Source organism: Durotheca rogersii (assembly GCF_024521655.1).
Source record: "Durotheca rogersii strain YMJ 92031201 chromosome Unknown GGS23scaffold_3, whole genome shotgun sequence".
Classification (NCBI taxonomy): Eukaryota; Fungi; Ascomycota; class Sordariomycetes; order Xylariales; family Xylariaceae; genus Durotheca; species Durotheca rogersii.
Window position 1 is genome coordinate 1,596,994 of NW_026251234.1, and position 19,938 is coordinate 1,616,931.

The following is a 19,938-nucleotide window of genomic DNA, read 5'->3' on the forward strand; positions in this document are numbered from 1 at the left end:
GGTGCTGCGAGCTCCTTACTCCCGCGCATGCAGATGTGATGCTAGGAGACCTTTTGGATTGTGTCCACGTCGTCTAAGCTGTAGATGGCGACCTAAACCTCGCGACGCGGATCTATCCGCAGGAGATTTGAGATAGGCTGGAAGCGGGATACTGAGGGTAGCAACCCAATTAAGCAGATAGACATTTGGATGCGGACATTGAGAAATACAGACGATGTCGGCCGTTACATAACAAAGCAAAAAAATGTAATTAACTAATATATCTGCTTGAAAACTACTGTTGGTTATATCTACCAACACTAAATAAACTTCACTTGATTCCAACTGGCTCCCGGAGTGCTGCTGTAGATAATAGCGGCTCTGGTACTTAGCGCTTCGCTGCCTTCGCCTCCGTGATGAATTGCCGGCCGATCCGGATAGTCTCATCCACGCCCTGCTGTCTCAACCAGAACCTGCGTGGACGAGTTAGCGGGTACGGCAAGTAACTGCACAGTGCAACGGTTCTCTTACATTTGTTCGGGAGTTCCTCCACCATGGATGGATATCCGGCGGGCGTCTTCCTCCAGGGACTCGCGAGTGATCTTCTCCGCGGTTTGTAGAGGGAGGGAGAGAGGCTTCTCTGTTAATGCGTCTCCTATGCTCTCCTCCAGAGTCTGCTTCCTCATGGCGAAGCGCTCGGCCCGCTCCTTTTGCAGGCCCGGGCTGTCGATCTGGCTCAACACGTGCCGGACCACAAATTGCGCTGCCAGGTACGCGTGCTCCGCAAGCAGGATGCTCAATAGAAGACCCCAGCCAACGATGCCCGACGGATCGCCACCGGGTCCCTCGGCCTCACCACTGAAGAGGTACACGATAGCGGAGCTTACCAGGCTTCCGACCCAGGACAGAAATCCCAGTGCGTTTAGCCAAGGGCCAATCGAGTCGGCGCGCCAAGGGATGGGTCTCTGGCTGGTGACAGCGATTTTCATAGCATCCGATCGAAGCTCGATCCAGTTGTTGATCAGGAATGAGCACGGCGTAAGCGGCCAGATGGCCGAGAAGAGCGACAGGTAACCGAATTGAATGACCATTTCTCTGTAGTCTCCAGTAACGTCGTAGACATCGAGTTTTGCCTCGTCCCGGACCCGTTCAAGGAAAGCATGCTCCTCTGGGACGTCTGAAGTTGCCGTCTTCTTCGACTGAGCCTTCTCGACCTCCTTGAATACCTTGCGTTTCACGTACGGCATGACGACCTCGACACCCAAGTTGACAATCTGCGCTGTGACTGTGAAATAGATGACCTGTTTCTTTAGACGATCTGGGTTGATAGTGAAGCTTTCGGCAACCACCGAGTCTTCGCCAGAAGACTGCTCGCTAGTAATGTTAAAAATATTCAGGTATGGAACTAGAAGGTTTCCAAAAGGCATATACACGAATGCGGTTAGGAATAAAGGGGTATAGGAAGTGACGAAGTTGATAACGAATAATTTCTGGACAAGAGATGCATGATGAGCTAGGAACGTGTTAGTGAAAAATGAAGGGAAAATACGGGGAAGAACTGTAGGTACGTACAATCGACTGTCTCGAAATTTTCCTTCTCTGTGAGATGCTCCGCGAAACTGCTAAGGATAGCAGATAGCGCTGGCAGTGCTCCGCTGAGGATGACTGTTGGTGTGAATGTCTGGATAGAAGTCCTGTTAGTACGCTCACCACACAACTCCGGATGAGCCCACAAACCAGGTATGATTTGAACGGTCCATCGTAGACTTCGGAGAGGAATATTTCGATCGAGAAGCAGAAGACGTAGAGAGCACCGAGTATTGTTAGACAGACGAGGGCGAATGGGACCTGCAATAGCTGAATTTTCAACCTCTTGACCGGAGAGTAGACCTTCACGGTTTCGCCAGTCACGGGATCCGCGGCCTCACGGTCCCATCTGAATTGTGTTCGGGGTCGTTGGATGCGCGACACACCACGGACACCCCATTGGACTGCCAGATCAACCTCCTTCTTCTTCCACCATTCGAAGAAGATCACGGACCACAGCGAGTTTAAAAGGGTGTAGAACGTCGAATAGCGGCTGAGGAGAAGCCAAGCGGCGAATCCGAAGGCGGCAGGGAAAATGAGAAAGGCAAAGTACGACTGCAGAAAGGCGAAATAAAAGGCGACGCTCTCGCCGAATTTGTCACGAATCTGGTCGAGGTCCTTATCGTTTAGCAAATACTTGGAGCTCCACTGCTTGATCCATTGGCGGTTGAAAGCATGATTGTGAAGTGGAAAGATGGATACAATATCTTTCCACTGGCCGATCTTGGGAGTGATGCCCGCACCCCCCTCGTTCTTGGGCTTCGTTATGAGAAGATAGACGGTACGCAGTCGTTCAGCCTCGCTAACCGGCCGGGAGCTGAACTCTACGGCCACGGTCTTATCAGGGGCGATAATCCGCACGCCGTACAGCCAATCCTGGACCCGCTCACGATAGATGTGGCTGGCGAGCAGCTTCTCAGAGGCTACTTTGACGAAAACCAGTAACGAGGAATCGTCGCCGCTCCGGACCTCGGTGGCGAGTCCAGCTCTGGATAGGGCCTCGACGAGCTGAATAAACCCAGCTTCGGCCTCAGCCCCGTCCTTGGGGATCCTGTAATGGATCACATAGTCGACGTTCATGTTGGTCCCGAACTCTGGGCCGTCGCCATCGGAGGTGTACAGAGACCGGAGACTCGTCATGGCAATGGTGAGCTCCGGAATCCCGTGAAAGAGAGTGGGTTAAAATATGGCTACTAAGAAATACTGCGGCCGAGAAGTTCTGCGTGACCAGCTAAGGGAGAATACCGTAGTCGACGTGCCAGCAGTCCCCGAAGTCGGAAACGAATACGGGGTAGGTAGAACGAATAGAAGACGGGAGGGTTAAGGCCGAAGGGAAAAAAAAAAGAAGAAAAAAGTGTGTAGTCCTTATGAGACAAAGGAGATAGAGAGGAAATAGCGAGGTGCCATGGAGAATAAGTTGGGCGCGGTGGTAGATATATCGTGGCCTCGAGACGGCATGGATTAGGTATGTAGGGCAAATACATAGGGCAATATCAGGGAAAGCTGGGACGATGGAAGATCGAAATCAGGTCGAGAACGTCATCCCACGCTAACCCGCCAGCCGGCCAGCCGGCCAGCCAGCGTGGGGCCAGCTGAACTCGGGTCCACTGGCTAGAGGCGCCTCGTCCAATGGCCGACGCGCGGCCCTATGCATATACGTGTGGTAGGTAGCTAACGGGAAATATCGCATTGCTGCATTCTTTCTTTGGTGACACGTATACGTACGTAGGTATCTCACAGGCGCCTAAGGCCTGAACACGCCCCTGAAATGCGCTGTAAATACGGCCCTACCATGGCAAAACACCGTCCATTCCGTCCATTGAGCAGGTACACCGGCGAAACGTGGGCCACTAATGGCACACTTGGCACCGACACTCGGCACCACCTGGATGGTGCCCCGCCGAGCCCCGCCAGACCCTACTCGACGTCGCATTACGCGGTGGTCGACTTGGCTCTATCTATCCTTCTTCCAACTTCACCCGAGCTGCCTGTATTAAGAGACTGAGCCCGGCCGTGAGACTCGCCATGTCGCCAGCCGCCCTCCTCGCCGAGCTATTCGTTCCATAAAACAGAAAAAAGTGCTACAGATCTGCAGCTGAGGATACTGGCCTGCAACCTGCTGTCCTTTCCTTTCCTCGACGGCTGTCTTGCCAAGACCCGGGGAGCCTGAGGCCTCGCCATTCTTACTACGTCATCGCAAGCAACAAGGGGAAGAACCGGAGCAAGGACGAGGCGACGTACCATCACACCTACCCATACCACCCCTCGTCGTACCATGGGACTGCTCGTCAAGCTCGGCCTGCGCCGTCGCGTCAAGTGGGAGCGTCCGACGGTGCTGGACTGGCTTCTAGACTCGCCCCTCCAGGCGTTCGTCTTCCATCTATACCGCGTGATACTATGGCTGCGCGGCAATCCTGTAAAGCCGCCGCGGAACGGCAGCCGACCGCCCATCAAGATCGTCTTCCTCTCCGACACGCACGAGTCTATAGTTGATCGCGTACCCGACGGCGATCTGCTCATCCACTGCGGAGACATGGTCAACGACGGCACCGCTGTCTCTATCCAAAAGCAGGTGGATTGGCTCGCCTCGCTGCCGCACCAGCACAAGGTCGTGGTCTGTGGTAACCACGACAGCTGGTTCGACGTCAACGCCCGGGACGAGGCCGACACGCTCGCCCATCGTTCCGTCGATATGAAGAGCTTACGTTACCTCGAGCGTGAGTCCGTCACCCTCGCCTTCAAGGGCGGCCGCAAGCTGAATCTTTACGGCGCCCCGGATATTCCTTGGTGCGGAGGCCCGGAAAACGCGTATGTCTCGAGAACCAACACGTCTAAAGCCCCTTCTGAGCTACCCTCCCAACTGATGCCGCATAGATTCCAGTATACGGACCAGCAGAACCCATGGGACGGCACCATACCCATGGATACCGAGATCCTGATAACGCACACACCACCGGTAAGGAACATCGCCCTCGACACGTTGAGGTAGTATAGTATAGTTAGTAGTGGCTAAACACATTGCAACCGTAGCAACACCACCTCGACTTATCCATCGGCTGCCCACACCTGTTGCGCGAGGTATGGCGCAGGAAGCCGAAGGTGCACGTCTTCGGCCACGTGCATTGCGGCCGGGGCATGCAGCCTGTGTTCTGGGACGACTGCCAGAAGGCATACGAGAAGGTCATGTCCCGCCAGAAACGAGGGCCTCTCTACGACATGCTCCCGCACGCTGGCTGGCTGGATGCGTGGAGGGTCCTGCAGTACGGCGTCGTGAGCGTCCTCTGGCACTGGTTCATGCTGGGCGGGGCGGCCGACGGGAGCGTCATGATCAATGCTGCCATGCAAGACGGCACATCGGGGAGATTGCTCAAGAAGCCCCCCTTCACGATAGAGATATGAGATAAAACGCTTCGCAGTTAACGCATATCCCCATATCTGCGTAAAGGGGCATGGGACAGGAGCAAAGGGGGCGCCTACAACCCTACAACTACGGGACTAGGACGCAGAAAACAGCGGTCTCGCGGAAATTTGATTGCCTTTCAACGCCTTTTGATCCTATCGAGGCTCGCCAGTGGACTCTCCCCCAAAGCCCAGATCCAACTGGCGTGCGACGGTGACTCGGATACGGATGCCGAGGGTGCCGGATTGCCGGGGATAGTGCTGCCAGCAGTCGCCATACCAGCGCAATAATAGGATCTTAGAACCGTGCTTGACAGCTCATCGAAAGCGATCATTGAATACGGCAATAGAAGTCTCGAAGTTCATCCCCACACATCCACCTTCATCTGCTGCGCCGTCGTAATCATCGTCCTTCGTCACCCCTTCTCTCCTGACTAATAACCCCTGTTCTCTGCGGAAATCGGCCCCCCCTTTTCCCCTATAACTCCGAGCCCTGAAACGACTAACACTAGATTCCATCTGGCGAGAAAGGTATTATACAAAGAAGCTAGAACGAAATGAGAAGAGAGGGAGAACGCCACCCAGTAGAGAAAACAAGAAGGGGATTGTATAGGACATCCAGGCCGGCGAAGGGAGGCGGATACAGGAAATATAGCAGACACGGGTAGAACGGGAAGCCCAACGCGCCTCACACCACCGCCATCACCCCGAACACTCCGAACCACAGCGCCAACCCGCAGCCCAGCCACGCCACCGTGCGACCCTCCCCGCCGCGCGGAGCGCCCGCGGCGAGGGGTGTCGGGGCGCTCTCAACGCCACCCGCGCTTGGCTCGCTCGGGCGCGGCCACGGCGCCGCGGCGCTGTTAGCCGGCGGGGGCGGGGCCCCGATGGGGACGACGGTTTGCAGGGTGAGCGCGGTGACGGGCGCGGCGCCTTGGGCCGGGGCGGTGGAGGCGGAAACAGATGGGGACGCGACCGCGACCGCGTAGCCCATGGCGGGGGCGCCGGGGGGCGCGAGGTCATGGTGCGTCGGCGCCGGGACGCGTGCAATAGTGATGGTTCGCGTTTGCGTCGGCGCCACATCCCGCGGGACAACGGCGGCGGCTGCCGCCGCGGCCTTCTGGTACACATCGATGTAGCCGACGTCCCAATACCTGCGCAGGCTGGGGGTCAGTTCGGACCAGGGGGGTTTGGTGGGGGCGGTAACTCACGTGTCCGCAAAGTTCGCCGGACTCCCCGCGACAAAGTCCTCGCACGTCGGTGCCAGCTGGGCGCACTGGTCGGTTCGGCGCCAGAGCGCGCCTGCGTAATCGCCACAGAAGTTCTGGTATCGCGCGTCAGTGGCTGGCCGGCGGTCCTACCGCACGGGGGAGAGGGAAGGCCGGGGGGGGGGCAGGGTTTCCTGGCTCACGATGCTGAGTACGAGACTCAGATTGAAGAAGTAGGTGTCGGGGTCGCAGCCGGGGCCGCCGAACACGGCCTGCGGCGGCCCCCAGGTCGACGGGTCCGGGCCGACGGCGGGCGCGTACACGATGTTGTCCGGGATCGTCGAGCGTGGGAAGTGCCACAGCTTCAAGGCGGTAGCGTCCCACTCGAGGGCGTACACGCCGCCGCCCTCCGCGTTGAAGGCGTCGCCGTACGACGCCGTGTCCGAGGTCGGGGGGGCGTAATTGCACCCGATATTGTATGTCTAAGGGCCTCGTTGTCAACGCGGCGTCTCATAGGGAGAAGGAGGACATGCTGCTGCTCCACCTACATCTGGTGAGCAGTCACTGCGGATCTGTTCGCCCGAGAACCCGTCCACTGGCGCATGGCACCCAGCGGCACTACTAGACTTAGCAAGGCTTCGTCGCGCTGTCTGACGAATTGAGGGATTCTCACGTGTGAGCAGAAAACAAGTTTCTGTGAGCGTTGTTTGCGCCCTCGATAATCTCCAGCTCCCCCCCTTCCGGCCACGTGGTGCCGTCCTGGTTATTGAATGCCCAGACTGAGGCGAGTTAGGCCCGGTTCTCTAAAGATGTTATGCGGTGCAGCAACATACAAGCGGGCCATGTGCCGCACGTCGATGCTGGCATATGGGCGAAGTCTGCAATGAAAAGCCCATGGGTGAAGGTGTCATTGCTAGTAAGTCGGATACTCGGTCGCCCCTTATCGCTAGTCAAGTACGTATTACTCGCATCGACGCCCAGCTTGACGGCATTGTAGTCCGTGTTGATAGACACGAGTCCCTGGGCTAGGGCGTCTTCCTTACTCTGGTAGCTATTCCCCCGTTAGAGGCGGGGGTATTCTCTTACGGTATAAGCGTTATCTCGGATCTAATACTAACTTCGCAAAGCCGTGATTGGGGTCGACTCCGGTGAAGAAGTTGAAGCTATCTAGCAGCCGCTGGCCGGCATAGTGCGCGGTGATCGAATATGCCATCGGATCGACGAGGCAGAGAGACGAGGGAGAACGAAAGAGGAAAAAAAAACTGGGCGGGTCGAAGGAGCGACGGGGAGATCTAGTGGGCAGCAAAAAAATGAAAAAGAAGCGAAGAGCCTACCGTTAAGGAGCGACTGGTGCCGATAGCGACCGGATGGTAAGCGTTCAGGAGAAAGAATACGGCGAACCTACGGGCAAAGCCCGACGGCCAGCCTATGGGCATTTTAAAGCATGCATGGCTTCGACGTAGAATACTTTCTCTCCATCACGGCTGCGTGGAATGCCTATGTCGAGACGCGGCAGCAAGGCAGAGAATGTTAATAAGACCGGGAGTTGCAGCGGAGGCCCAGGCCAGGGCGGGTGAGACACACGCGCTCCCCCGATCGGTCGCCAGTCCCGGGTCTTCCACGCGTCGATGAGGAGCGCCTCGCTACGGCCTTATAGTAGCGGCATCTTTCCTAACATGATATCTCAACGGTACTACGTAGCACGTCGCACACGGGTCTCGAGGACCCCGACAGCTGCGCGGGTGCGAAGCTAATTTGCTTTATTCGGCTTGTTGGTGTGGTTGTTGAGGCCGCAATTCAGACCTCATCTTTGCCGGGTATACTCATGTGTGCTACGACGCTTTGCCACGGCGTTGGGGTTGGATTGCCGTGGACATTCCCTCTCGCACCTGCGGGCATCCATTGGGGTAAGGGGTAAGGAGCTAGCTGATCGGGCGGTGCGAGTTGTTTACGACGGGCACGGCGACAAATGAATAAAAGAAATCAATCTGAGAATAAATGCCAGTGTGGCGCCTGCAATGCGATAAGCGCGGTCGAGCAGCGGGGCGATTGGCATCTGGTGGTCTGTAGCGCGCTGGTTAGGCATGAAAGTCCGATAGAGCGAGCGAGGGTCTCTAGGCGGTAGCGTCTCTGGGCGGTATCTGCGCTTCTAGAAGCTATCTGATTATTGCTACGAGTACCTACATTATACCTACCATACCTACTACGTTGACCTCTGGACCGAGAATGTCGGCGTCGTAGCAACGATGATGATGATGATGATGATGATGATGTAATGAGCAGGAGATCGCCAAGGCGAAATCGCACACTGCGACGGAGTACGTAACCGAGATGGTCCGGGGGTGACATGTGAAAGCAGAGGTGGTCAACTTGGACCTACTCATAGGGACGAGAGGGACGGCCCCCCTTTCACTGGTCATGCGCCGCCCCAGACGGAAGGAAGCTGGTGTACATACATACCTAGGTAGGTATATCGAATATCTCTACGTATGTATCTCTCCATATGTAGGGACCTGGCCTGCATGTGTTGTACCTACATCCCTACAAAGTACGTGCGTGGGCAAAGGGATAAAACGTGGGGGAAGAAGAGGGAGGGTCCGGGTCCAGATGGGATTGCCTAGGGTCCCATAGTTTACCTCGGCACCGGAGATCCGGGAGCCGAGACAATGAAGCCATAGCGCCGTGTCCAAGCAGGTAAGGTACCCAAGGTACACCTCCGCCCCGTGGCGTCCCCGCGCCAAACACGCCCAGGTAGGAGGAGGTAGATCCGCAAGGTTGTGTGTGTACTCGTAGGTACCTGTAAGCAGATGGGGCACTTGGTACCTCTCTTCAGACAGACCTACCACGTTACGGCTAACTGTCATCATCCATCTTATCCTATTCTCCCAGCTCCTATTGCCGACATCGATCCCGCATCTCCCGTCGGAAAGCGTGCGACGGTTCTAGCCCGAACCACCTACGGGCCAACGGCTAACTAGCCGCTAGTTGGGGGGGCTAGTTTGGCAATGGCCTCCGGGCTGACAAGTGCCCCAGGCCAGCGCGGCTAGCCTTTGCCCCTCATTTAGGGAGTGGGCATGGCCGGCGAGGAAGAGGCAGAGAGAGAACGCGCCTCATCTCGGTGGCTTTTGGGATTACGACGGAGCCCCTTAGCTAGGTAAGCTAGGTCACCGCTTCACGAGCCACCGCTTCGCGGACCACCTTTTTACAAATATGCTTATAAATAAACGATTTTTACCCGTAAAAAGGCGGGTAAATTTTTTTTAGGTTAATTGGTTAATGATTTAATTAGTTTTATATAAATTTGGGATTTTTTCCCTTATCTTAATAGGTTTTTATATAATCTTTTAACGAAGGTACCGAAAAAGTTCGTAAATACCGTTTTAAACCCGATTTTTTACGGCAATAAAGTGGGGTTATTACGTAATCCTTAATAGTATAATTAGAGAAATGGCTATTATTATTTAATCTTCTTTTTATTTATTAATACGATTTCTATTTAATTTGTTATCTTAAAAAAACACCTAAAAACTTATCATTTTTTTGCAGTTATTTGAGATCATTTTATATGGGAAATCGGGCCAACCTTCACTGTCCAAATTTCCTATATAAAATCGCGTAAAATAACGCTAAAAAAATAAAGAAATTTAATATATTATTTAAAATAATAAATTAAATAAAAATCGTATTACTAAATGAAAAAAAGATTAAATAATAATGGCCATTCCTCTAACTATACTATTAAGGATTACGTAATAGCCCCACTTTATTGTCGTAAAAAATCGGGTTTAAAACGGTATTTACGAACTTTTTTGGCACCTTCGTTAAAAGATTATATAAAAACCTATCAAGATAAGGGAAAAAATCCCAAATTTATATAAAACTAATTAAACCATTAACCAATTAACCTAAAAAAAATTTACCCGCCTTTTTACGGGTAAAAATCGTTTATTTATAAGCATATTTATAAAAAGGTGGTCCGCGAAGCGGTGGCTCGTGAAGCGGTAACCTAACTTACCTACCTACCTCCAGGTACCGCGTGTGCCTGCGTAACCGGACTACTTGGGCACCTGTAGGTCCCTACTATACCTGGAGATCCGGGTGCCTCTCGCTGCTATCGTAGGTACCTCGCGGGGTTACCTGTTCCTACGTTACCTCTAGGTACCTCTTGAGGTGCTAACCCTTAATGTCCGGTGCTCTAGCTTACGGTTTGTTGTCGCTTGGGTGAGGGAAGTCGGGATTAAACTCTGGTCGGCGAAACGGACTCTTGCATACTCAGCTATTAAAGTTTAGTATTTCTGTCTAGAGTCCGGTTGCAAGGGCGCGAGTAGTCAATCACTCACCTTGAAGCCCACTCAGCATATCAGGGAGGCCAAATCCGAAGTAGGTTGGCATCTCGGGTCTCAGCTCGAGTTTACCGTCAGACTCAGAATCGGAGATGACAACGTAGTCCCCAACTGCAAGTGACGACATAGCACTCCCAACCTCTGAGATGAAGCCAACAGCCTCATGACCCATGGTCCACGGGGGGACGCCGCCAGAGAATCCATGATATGCAAGTCTGAACCGCATATAGCGGACGTAGTGATTCGGACGATTGCATCCGTTGGATCTATAATGACAGGCTTTGGTATATCCTGGACGGCCATTTGGAAGGGAACACCCTCGCAAACCACAGCTCTCATGGTGGAATGAATGAGGGTTGTAAAACCTGAGAAAATAGGACCGTGAGTGGAATGATAGTGGGGCTTTGCTTGAAGGAGGCTGATTTGAATTGCATTGAGTAATGGGCACTTTGGTGTTCTCACTGAACCATTTTACACACCTAGGGCCAAGGTTTTGGGTCGGCTAATTGTAGACACGCTCAGCAGTCGAAGTAGTATGCCTGCGCCTTATAAATAAATCGTTCGTTTATTAAAATATAGAATCCGTTTAATTATATCTCTTTAATTAGTTTTACAATATATAATTCAAGTTGATAACTTTTATAGTAGCTTAATAAGGTGGTCCCACTTTTACGTTTCGGTCGATTTTTAATTCGCGAAAATCGGGTTGTCGGGTACGCACTAATGGTGCACCGTATATAATCCCCCTCGGTGCCGCAGGTAAAGGCACTTGGTGCCTTCATGAGTTGGCACATTGGATGGTGCTATTGATAGACCGAGGAACTCTGAGATGAGCGCACTCGTCTCCACCGGGCGGATAAGGGGCCGGGAAGAAAATTGTAGCGCCGGCGCCGCAGGAGGGGCAGATGCGCCCTGGGAGACCTCAGACTCCTTCATCTCGACGTGGATATCGAAGATTCCATGCCGGTTAAGGATTTCTCGGCATGCGGCCACAGTGTCATACCCTTTTTCAAATGGTGTTGAATCTGCTTTCACAGAGATCAACAAAGTGACTGGATTATCGAATTGTTCTCCAGTACGTTCATTGGCTCGTTCATAGCCAATTCGGAGAATGTCAACTGCAGTCCAGTTAACCCCTTCAAGAGCCTCTAATATCTTTCGACGCAGGGGCCCGTTCTCATTCGATGGGTTGACGATGGCATGGTCTCCAACAGGGCGGAGCACTTTATGGATCGGCCAATTGTCTTCTTGAAAGCTCCATGGATCTATGCTGGTGCGAGCTACCAACTTGGGATGGCTACGTAAGCCATAGGTAGTAGTAGTAGCCTTCTCACTCTTCAGTGCTGGGGGGGAGAGGGCGAGAATGAACGACTGGTTCGGCCATTGCGAATCTATCTCTTTGGTGGGTGCGAGCGGGGAGGCTTTTGCTTCGTAGATGGCCGTGCAACTGCGTCGAAGGTCGGACCTGGCGCACCGGAGTACGCAAATTGGATCGCCAGTTGCTTGACCTAAATCGTTGGCGGAAGGGTGAGGGACTTGCGGCACGGCGAGAGGCGCAGGCGGACGGGGTTGGAGGAGGAGGAGTTCTTGGAGGGGAAGTCTGACAGGATATTGTGACTATTTATATGTGTCGCGTAAAACGTAGACGCCTACAATACGCTTTGCGGTATGTAGGCATATAAGGGCTGGTTCAACTGCTACGTGACAATATGCTAATCAGCTCGAGTTCCACGCATTGTGAGTCACAAAGTTTGATGCGAGGAAACCAACCTAATTGATGTCCACACTACCTAGGTGGGCCGACAGAGTATTAATCCTCAGATGGGAAAGTTACTTGGAGTGGCGCCCTGATGAGCGAAAGATGGTCAGTAAGAGTTGGAGCAGCGGCTCGCGCAAACAAAACCGATCGGAGGAGGGTAGCTGGGCACCCGCAGGTAGACCGACAGACAAGATAATACAAGAACTTGACAAATTAGACACCCGAAGGTAGTCCAACAGACAAGACAAGAGAAGATAAGAACTTGGTGAACTGGACACCCGAAGGTAGTCCGACAGGTGAGGCGAGTCGAGACAGGCAGGAGAACGAACCAACGAGGTTGTCCACCCGGAGGTAGGCCACAACGGGAGCGGTGAGTCGGCTCACACGAACAGAACAGATCGAAGGATACCCAGTCACCCGAAGGCAGACCGACAGCTAAGAGTATTGGCAGACAGAACGCGGGCAAGTTGGGCTTCCGGCAAAGAGGGCTGGTTCCGATCGTGTTCACATCAAGTCGAGTCAGGGTGAAGACGGCGGAGGCATCAGGCAACGCTGGGCACAGCCTTCGCAGTCTAATATAGCAGGGCCTATGCGTGCGTATCTTTGGCAGGTGTGACTTGTCTCGGAGCGTTTCTCTAGACATGGTAGGATTTCATCGAGGGGAGGAACTACATTGGCAAGCAGGAAGGTCAAGCCTCACTATACCCCGTGGGCTTTCCCGGACAACCCACTGTAAAGAAGTTTTCTCTTGCAAGTGCGGTGAACTAGTTTGGTTGCTCCAGACGGAACTTGCCTCACCAGTCGCGGCCTTCGTACTTGCCTACCTAGGACAATCGCTCCATGAATTGATTATGGGTTTAAGTTGGTGGCGATAGTTGATCTGATGAGTACAGTATCAGAGCCGACATTTGATGCATGCTGTCAGTCAAATTGAGTCAAGCTGGAAGATGCAGACCAACACTATTGCTGTACAAGCTGTATGTGATTGCTCTGTGTGATGCAAGGCATTGGGTATGTGCTTATGGCGTCTTTTTACTGTGTGTTTTTTTATTATTATAGGGAATCAAACCCGGTGACATGGAAGTCATGGTGGTACTTGTGGCATCCCCCTGGGTTGGGTACCGAGACTGACGATACGCCCCGCGACCTGCAAGTTGGCCGCTCTACCGGGGTGCGTCCAAGTACACCAGCCTTACACCCATACCCATATACATCATCAGCCGAGGCCCCACCATCAATAAAAAAAGCGACTTACCGTTCCATACCGCGGCATATTATCCCCGTCGTCGTCTTCTTACCCATTGCCGTCGAATCTCGAACCCCCGTCCTCGTGTCTTCACCTCTCCCTCCCTTTAAAGCCCCGACTCCGCCAGACCCCGAAACAGCAACTGTAAGCTCTTGTGATGTTGGCATCATTAGCAAGGAGTCGGGCACCCGCGACCGCTCTCAGAATTCCCGTGCGACAAGCTCCTCAGATCGCAAAGGCGAGTCTACACTCCCGCAGCATCGGGTCTTTTTTCGGTTTCTTTCCTTCTCCTTTTTTATTTTTATTTTTCGCGAAATTAACACCCGCGTCTTGTAGAGTGCACTGATGGCGCCCGCACCGAGACGGAGCAACAGCTCCCTCCCCGCAGGTGAGTTTCTCATGGCCTCGGCAAACAATCCCGCCCAGGCCTGCGTGTCGTGGCCCTGGCTGCCGTAGCTGACGATGGCGCTTCGCAGGGTATGTGGAGGATAAATCCAAGGGCGCCATGCTCCGGTTCCAAGAGTCGCTCCCCCGATTGCCCGTTCCCACTCTCGAGGAGACCGCCACGCGCTACATAAAGAGCCTGCACCCTCTACTAGAGCCGGCCGATTACGCTGCGAGTAAGAAGGCCGTAGACGAGTTCATAAAACCGGGCGGCGTCGGCCGCAAGCTCCAGGAGAAGTTGATTGCGAAGCGGGAAGCCCCGGACGTCAAGAACTGGCTCTACGAGTGGTGGAACGACACGGCCTACCTGGCCTACCGCGACCCCGTTGTCCCCTATGTCAGCTACTTCTACTCGCACCGAGACGACCGCCGCCGCCGGGATCCCGCCAAGCGCGCTGCCGCCTTGTCGACCGCCACCCTCGAATTCAAGAAGCAGGTCGATGGCGGCTCGCTCGAGCCCGAGTACATGAAGAAGCTGCCTATCTGCATGGACAGCTACAAGTGGATGTTCAACACCTGCCGGGTGCCGGCCAAGCCCGCCGACTATCCCGTCAAGTACGACTACAAGCTACACAAACACATCCTCGTTATCCGGAAGAACCGATTCTTCAAAGTCCTCCACGAGGTCGACGGCAAGCAACTTAACACGAGCGAGCTCGAAGCGCAGTTCGCGCGTGTCTACGAGCTAGCCCAGCGCGGCCCGCCTATCGGTGCCCTGACCTCCGAGAACCGTGACGTCTGGGCGAACGCGCGCAAGGTGCTTCTGGGGGCCTCGCCCAAGAACCAGGCCGCGATCGAGGCCATCGAGTCGGCATCCTTCGTCGTGTGTCTCGATGAGGCCTCGCCCGTGACCCTCGAGGAGCGAGCACACGCGTACTGGCACGGCGACGGCAAGAACCGGTGGTACGACAAGCCGCTGCAGTTCATCGTAAACGAGAACGGCACGTCGGGCTTCCTGGGCGAGCACAGCATGATGGACGGCACGCCAACGCACCGGCTCAACGACTACGTCAACGACGTTATCTTCGGAAATAAGCTCGACTTCAGCAACCCGTCCGTGCGGTCCGACCTCCCCGAACCCACCCCGATCGAGTTCGTGCTCAGCAGGGCGGTGAAGAGCGAGATCGATCGTGCGATCACTCACTTCAACGCCGTCATCGGCCGGCACGAGCTTGCCGTCCAGGCCTACCAGGCGTACGGCAAGGGCCTGATCAAGAAGTTCCGGTGCTCGCCCGACGCCTACGTCCAGCTCGTCATCCAGCTGGCCTACCACAAGATGTACGGCAAGAACCGGCCGACGTACGAGTCGGCGGCGACACGGCGCTTCCAGCTGGGGCGCACCGAGACGTGCCGCACGGTGTCGGACGAGAGCGTCGCGTTCTGCGCGGCGATGGCGGACCCGGACGCGTCGGACGCCGACCGCACGGCCCTCTTCCGCAAGGCGGTCGACGCGCACATCGAGTACATCAGCGCCGCCTCCGACGGCAAGGGCGTCGACCGCCACCTCTTCGGCCTCAGGAAGCTGCTCGAGCCCGGCGAGGATGTACCCGACATCTACACCGACCCGGCCTTTGGCTACAGCAGCTCCTGGTACCTGTCCACGAGCCAGCTGAGCTCCGAGTTCTTCAACGGCTACGGCTGGAGCCAGGTAATAGACGGCGGGTTCGGCATCGCCTACATGATCAACGAGAACAGGTTCGTTGTCTCTCTCTCTCTCTCTCTCTCTCTCTCTCTCTCTCTCTCTCTCTCTCTCTCTCTTCCTTCCCTTCTCGCGTCTCACACGTTTCCGTCCCCCTTCCTATCTACCCACGAAACTAGAGCAAGCTAACCCGACCCGCGACGCAGCCTCAACTTCAACATCGTGTCCAAGCACCTCGACAGCAAGAAGATGAGCTACTACCTCAACGAGGCCGCCAACGACCTGCGCGACCTGCTCCTGCCCACCCTAGAGCCGCCCAAGGCGAAGCTATAGAGCGTGCGCGTGCGCAACCCTCCCCCAAAAAGATAAAGAGGCGAGAAGGGAGGAATCGCGCGCCCTCATCCGCGCGGCGACCCCGAGACGTTGCCGCGAAGGGGCCGAGTCTTCCAGGCCAGGGGATACCTCTCGAGAAAGGAGCATGGAGCGAAGGTTGGGGGGCAGCAGTAGCAGTGCGCGCACTCACCCCGCTTGCCCCTTGTAGAATTCTAGGTTTAGACGGCGGGAGAGGGAACGCATCGGATCCGGTGTTGGCGGACGGGACGCGCATGTACGTATGTATGTGTATATATGTATAAATCGTCGATTCGGGGGCGTGGGGAGAGGAGGGGGGGGGACGGCGCGCGGCGTGCGCCCCGCCTGTCTACCGCGTCGTCGTCATCATCATCAACTAGAGACAGTTAGACGCAGGCAGCTTTCAGCTCTCCGGCCGTATGCATCTATATAGAGAGATGAACCCACGCGCTCCGGTTGTTCGGGCCGGTACGGCGTATGCATGTACGCACACTAGCCTCCTCGCTCCTCGAGCATATACCCTACCTACCCACCTACCTTACGCATCCAGACCGCCGGAGCCCCTCCGCCGCCGCTCCCGAAGGCAGCACGCACGGGCAGGCAACTCGGCTCCCCTCGGCGGCCTGCGGCAAGTGAACCGTGCCCACCTCAGATCTCTACAGGGCCGTCCGCACTGCGCCCGTCTCCGCAGGGCCTCCCCGGTCTTCCTACGCTGCGCTGCACGACACTGCGCTTTATCTCTTTCCGCACGTAGACTTTTATTGTGTTTCTTTTTCCCTTTTCTCCTGTACGTCCACAGGGACGGGCGCGGCGGTATCTACAGCGGCGGGGGCCGTCCGCGAGAAACGGGACGACGTATTTACATGGAGGGGAAAGCTCCTGCGGTGGCAGAGAGAGGGGAGGGGAGGGGAGGGGGGGGGGGGGGGGGGATATGGACTGCCTCGCTCGGTAGTGGTGTCGTGGTTTTTTCTTTCTTCTTCTTTCTTCCTCTTCGACACCTCCCCACCCACCCCGGCAATCTACCTCTACCTCTCGTTCTTCTTCTTACGACTAAATCTACGTACGTACGCGGCCATACATACTATACACTACTCGGATGGACGGCAGAGACAGGTCGTATGTGCGCGCGCGCGTACGTGTTTATACGTACTTCCGCCTCTCTTAACCAGCGTGCTCCACAATCTCGTTTACCATGGTTCCCTTCTCCACGTCGTAGTAGGAGCATATCTGGCCCGGGAGCGGTATCTCCTTGTAGTCGCCCTCGTCGTCGTCGTCGGCAGAGCGGGCGATGACGTTGACGTTGATGCCGGCGGACTTGCTCGAAAAGATGCGTGTCGAGACGCTCTCGGGGCTGAGGTAGATTTGCGCGCCGTCGAGCTGGTCGAGCAGTACGGTCGGTAGGTTGCCGAGGACTTGTAGCGCGAAATTGCTCGACTTGACCACGTCGACCGTAGACACGAGCGAGTCGACCACGAGCGACAGGCGCTGCGTATTCTCGACCGTTACCGCGTTGGCCTTGCCCTTAACGATGATGGTCGTCTGGTTGCACCGGCTTATCAGGATGGAGTGTGTCATCTCGGCCTCGATTTCAATCGGCTCGGCGTGCTTTTCGAAGTTTTCCTACCCGGGTTCATCGTTAGCCTGCTGGGTCCTCGCCGAGAAAACGAATGCGAGACGGCTGCTTGTACTTACGATCGTCCACTTGTTGCCATCAAGCTCCTTCTTCGGGGGCTTCTTAACCCTCATACTCTCGGGCTTGGGCTTCTTGCCGGGCGCAGGGCTCTTCCCTCGGGCAGAAGAATCGGAAACGGTGGACCCGGCCCTTAACGCCGGGTTTTTGTGTGTCATCTCCGACCTGTCGACCTTGCGCAGGCTCTGTGTCACGCTCTCGCCCTTGTTCAGTTCATTAAACACGGCGCCAAAGCCGCCATCGGCTTTGGACGACGCGGCTTGTTCCTTGATCTGAAGGACAGGAGGCGGACCTGGCGGAGGTGGCGGCGGTGGAGCGCCGCCGGCAGCGGATGGCGGAGGGGGCGGTGGCGCACCAACAGAGGGACCCGCAGCGGATTCGAGCGTCTTGGCGACCTCGGAGGCCGACTGTCCATGCGGATTCCAGGGGATGCCGCCGGGGAAGTACTGTTTGACGTATACGGTGAGGTCACGGAATACTTGGTAAAATGCCTGTACCCACTCAACCTGATCCGGCTCCCTACACTTGGGATTAGCATCGGCGGGGTTGTCCAGGACGGGTAACTAATGGGTATATACTTGTCCTTGTACTCCTGGAGCACCCGGTTTCCAAAGAACTGCGCAGACCCCAGAGACTCTCCGACGTGTGTGTACGGCTTGTTGTCTACGGTTACCCAAGCCAGGACCATGATGCCATCGGCTACAGCACTCAAGTGGGAGAAGACGGGAACGCCGCGGTTGGATTCCTTGATGTTGCCAACCGCTATGAGGGCCTCGTTGATGGGCTTCAGGAGCTCTTGGTAGACAACCATCTCGGACCCACTAATGTCAGGCTTCTTGGCCTGGGTGGATATGAGAAGGAACCGGCGCTGCTGTCGAAAGCCTTCGAGCACCTTGGAGGCCTGTTCTGCGATCAAACCGCCCAGCTTGTTGCTCGCCTTGACATATTTGTCGACCGCGTGGTGAATGAAGGCATCAAACTCTTCGATAGACTCGGGCAAGGGCTCTTGGGGTGCATGTTTCGGCGCTGGGGGCGGTGGAGCAGGGAGGTGGTGGTGCGGCGTCGGGCTAGAGGGTGTCGGGATCGTAGTGGACAGGGCGGGGACGGCTCGGGGCAGCTCTATTGTCGACGAGGCGATGTCCTCTAGGCGGGTGGTCGCAGTCTCGAGCCTGGCTTCGCGTTAGACCGCTCCATTCTGGGGGTTATGCTTGCCAGACAATCAATGGCTAGGGGCAGGGACCGGGCGAGTTCCGAGTTCCGAGTTCACCCACCGCTTTATCAAGGTAACTAGGTTATGTATGTTGTTCTGCGCCATGTTGGAAGTTGCAAATATGTGATTGGGTTCGTGTCTGAAATGATTGCTGCCAGAAGAGTACCCGGCCGAGCTGCTTCTATATGGGTGGCCCCGTTCAATTATGGGTTCTTCGGGACGCAAGCAGGGAGAAGAGAGGATGTGCCAAATATAGGCAGCAACTGGGTTTGAAACGGAGGACTAAGTAGCGATTGTGATAGATACAACGGCGGGTGTCTTCGAATACCTCGGAGGTGGGCAAGGAGACTGGAATCGGGATGAGGCTCGGTGTGATCAACAACGTTGACGATGATGCGGGCGTGTATGGTGGTGACGGTGGGCAGAGTGGAATTTCAGACTGGCGCCAAGCCTCCTGTACCCGACCTAGGAAGATTGGAGGGGAAGATACATGGACGAACCCGTTAGGCGCATGCATTTCCGATAGGAGGTTAGCAGGTTAGGCAGGCAGTATACATGTCTACCTTACCTACCTATCTCCTAAGGGGAGATATTTGAGGCTAATATGAGGTAGGGTGGGAGGTACATTATTGCTAAAAGCTCCCTGCCCTATAATCAGTGTGTAGGTACTTTGCATTTCCGCATTGGCCTTTCGGATAACGCCTTCTTACCTAAGGGGATCACGTGGAGTACAGCCACACGGAACGCGGAACACGGAACACGGGGATGCAGGAGGTTGGCAAGTACATTAAGTACCTACCTGGGCACAACGCATCCTCAGGTGCCTGGCACGCCCCAAGGCCGTCCCAAATGGTGCCAACTCGATCGCCCGTGGGTGCAACGCCGATTGGTTCCCAGCAGCTTCCAACTCCCGTAGCGTAACCCCCTATAGGGTAACGGTACCTTATCTTGGGTTTGGAAGGGCTGCCGAGAACTGCTGCAACATACGTTCGAATGCGCCCCTGGGTGCCTAACCAGCGATGGGTATGTGTAGAGGTACGCATATTAGGTAGGGACCTACGGTAGGTCCCTACCTAGGTACCT

General features: G+C 55.3%; 6 protein-coding genes across 6 annotated transcripts; 2 read left to right on the plus strand and 4 right to left on the minus strand.

Moving 5' to 3' along the window:
- Nucleotides 1–171: 171 nt before the first annotated feature.
- On the minus strand, nucleotides 172–3,118 carry GGS23DRAFT_552047 (DUF590-domain-containing protein). The gene is made up of 4 exons (XM_051515380.1): nucleotides 1,717–3,118; nucleotides 1,552–1,660; nucleotides 511–1,492; nucleotides 172–452 (listed from the first exon to the last, which is right to left on the minus strand). Exons 1-4 carry the CDS (start codon nucleotides 2,704–2,706, stop codon nucleotides 368–370), a joined length of 2,166 nt encoding a protein of 721 aa, XP_051375492.1. The 5' UTR covers nucleotides 2,707–3,118; the 3' UTR covers nucleotides 172–367.
- A 723-nt stretch (nucleotides 3,119–3,841) lies between these two features.
- Nucleotides 3,842–5,233, plus strand: GGS23DRAFT_615360 (Metallo-dependent phosphatase; the record flags this gene model as incomplete). Its single annotated transcript, XM_051520713.1, has 3 exons — nucleotides 3,842–4,374; nucleotides 4,441–4,522; nucleotides 4,597–5,233. 3 exons carry the CDS (start codon nucleotides 3,842–3,844, stop codon nucleotides 4,963–4,965), a joined length of 984 nt encoding a protein of 327 aa, XP_051375493.1. The 3' UTR covers nucleotides 4,966–5,233.
- On the minus strand, nucleotides 5,122–7,386 carry GGS23DRAFT_603013 (concanavalin A-like lectin/glucanase domain-containing protein; the record flags this gene model as incomplete). Its single annotated transcript, XM_051519420.1, has 8 exons — nucleotides 5,122–5,226; nucleotides 6,008–6,119; nucleotides 6,177–6,289; nucleotides 6,377–6,655; nucleotides 6,722–6,791; nucleotides 6,847–6,952; nucleotides 7,007–7,224; nucleotides 7,292–7,386. 8 exons carry the CDS (start codon nucleotides 7,384–7,386, stop codon nucleotides 5,122–5,124), a joined length of 1,098 nt encoding a protein of 365 aa, XP_051375494.1.
- Nucleotides 7,387–10,079: 2,693 nt separating this feature from the next.
- GGS23DRAFT_552069 (uncharacterized protein) lies at nucleotides 10,080–10,984 on the minus strand. Its single transcript, XM_051515381.1, has 2 exons — nucleotides 10,514–10,984; nucleotides 10,080–10,449 (listed from the first exon to the last, which is right to left on the minus strand). Exons 1-2 carry the CDS (start codon nucleotides 10,740–10,742, stop codon nucleotides 10,328–10,330), a joined length of 351 nt encoding a protein of 116 aa, XP_051375495.1. The 5' UTR covers nucleotides 10,743–10,984; the 3' UTR covers nucleotides 10,080–10,327.
- Nucleotides 10,985–13,749: 2,765 nt separating this feature from the next.
- On the plus strand, nucleotides 13,750–16,156 carry GGS23DRAFT_289195 (carnitine acetyl transferase). Its single transcript, XM_051512621.1, has 3 exons — nucleotides 13,750–13,909; nucleotides 13,998–15,660; nucleotides 15,811–16,156. The coding sequence occupies exons 1-3, from the start codon at nucleotides 13,867–13,869 to the stop codon at nucleotides 15,935–15,937; spliced, it is 1,833 nt and encodes a 610-aa protein (XP_051375496.1). The 5' UTR covers nucleotides 13,750–13,866; the 3' UTR covers nucleotides 15,938–16,156.
- Nucleotides 16,157–16,881: 725 nt separating this feature from the next.
- GGS23DRAFT_552075 (adenylate cyclase associated N terminal-domain-containing protein) lies at nucleotides 16,882–19,555 on the minus strand. Its single transcript, XM_051515382.1, has 4 exons — nucleotides 18,917–19,555; nucleotides 18,224–18,814; nucleotides 17,648–18,164; nucleotides 16,882–17,575 (listed from the first exon to the last, which is right to left on the minus strand). The coding sequence occupies exons 1-4, from the start codon at nucleotides 18,958–18,960 to the stop codon at nucleotides 17,117–17,119; spliced, it is 1,611 nt and encodes a 536-aa protein (XP_051375497.1). The 5' UTR covers nucleotides 18,961–19,555; the 3' UTR covers nucleotides 16,882–17,116.
- Nucleotides 19,556–19,938: the final 383 nt, after the last annotated feature.

What these genes read in the sequence shown, in the direction of transcription:
- GGS23DRAFT_552047 (XM_051515380.1), bottom strand. Translation starts at nt 2,706, where the DNA reads ATGACGAGTCTCCGGTCTCTGTACACCTCCGATGGCGACGGCCCAGAG. An exon ending in GACCGTTCAAATCATACCTG is followed by an intron (nt 1,661 to 1,716) that starts GTTTGTGGGCTC and finishes ACTTCTATCCAG; the next exon opens with ACATTCACACCAACAGTCAT. An exon ending in AAATTTCGAGACAGTCGATT is followed by an intron (nt 1,493 to 1,551) that starts GTACGTACCTAC and finishes ACACGTTCCTAG; the next exon opens with CTCATCATGCATCTCTTGTC.
- GGS23DRAFT_552069 (XM_051515381.1), bottom strand. Translation starts at nt 10,742, where the DNA reads ATGCGGTTCAGACTTGCATATCATGGATTCTCTGGCGGCGTCCCCCCG. An exon ending in TATGCTGAGTGGGCTTCAAG is followed by an intron (nt 10,450 to 10,513) that starts GTGAGTGATTGA and finishes AAACTTTAATAG; the next exon opens with CTGAGTATGCAAGAGTCCGT.
- GGS23DRAFT_289195 (XM_051512621.1), top strand. Translation starts at nt 13,867, where the DNA reads ATGGCGCCCGCACCGAGACGGAGCAACAGCTCCCTCCCCGCAG. An exon ending in CAACAGCTCCCTCCCCGCAG is followed by an intron (nt 13,910 to 13,997) that starts GTGAGTTTCTCA and finishes GGCGCTTCGCAG; the next exon opens with GGTATGTGGAGGATAAATCC. An exon ending in TACATGATCAACGAGAACAG is followed by an intron (nt 15,661 to 15,810) that starts GTTCGTTGTCTC and finishes CCCGCGACGCAG; the next exon opens with CCTCAACTTCAACATCGTGT.
- GGS23DRAFT_552075 (XM_051515382.1), bottom strand. Translation starts at nt 18,960, where the DNA reads ATGGCGCAGAACAACATACATAACCTAGTTACCTTGATAAAGCG. An exon ending in CTAGTTACCTTGATAAAGCG is followed by an intron (nt 18,815 to 18,916) that starts GTGGGTGAACTC and finishes ACGCGAAGCCAG; the next exon opens with GCTCGAGACTGCGACCACCC. An exon ending in CTCCAGGAGTACAAGGACAA is followed by an intron (nt 18,165 to 18,223) that starts GTATATACCCAT and finishes TCCCAAGTGTAG; the next exon opens with GGAGCCGGATCAGGTTGAGT.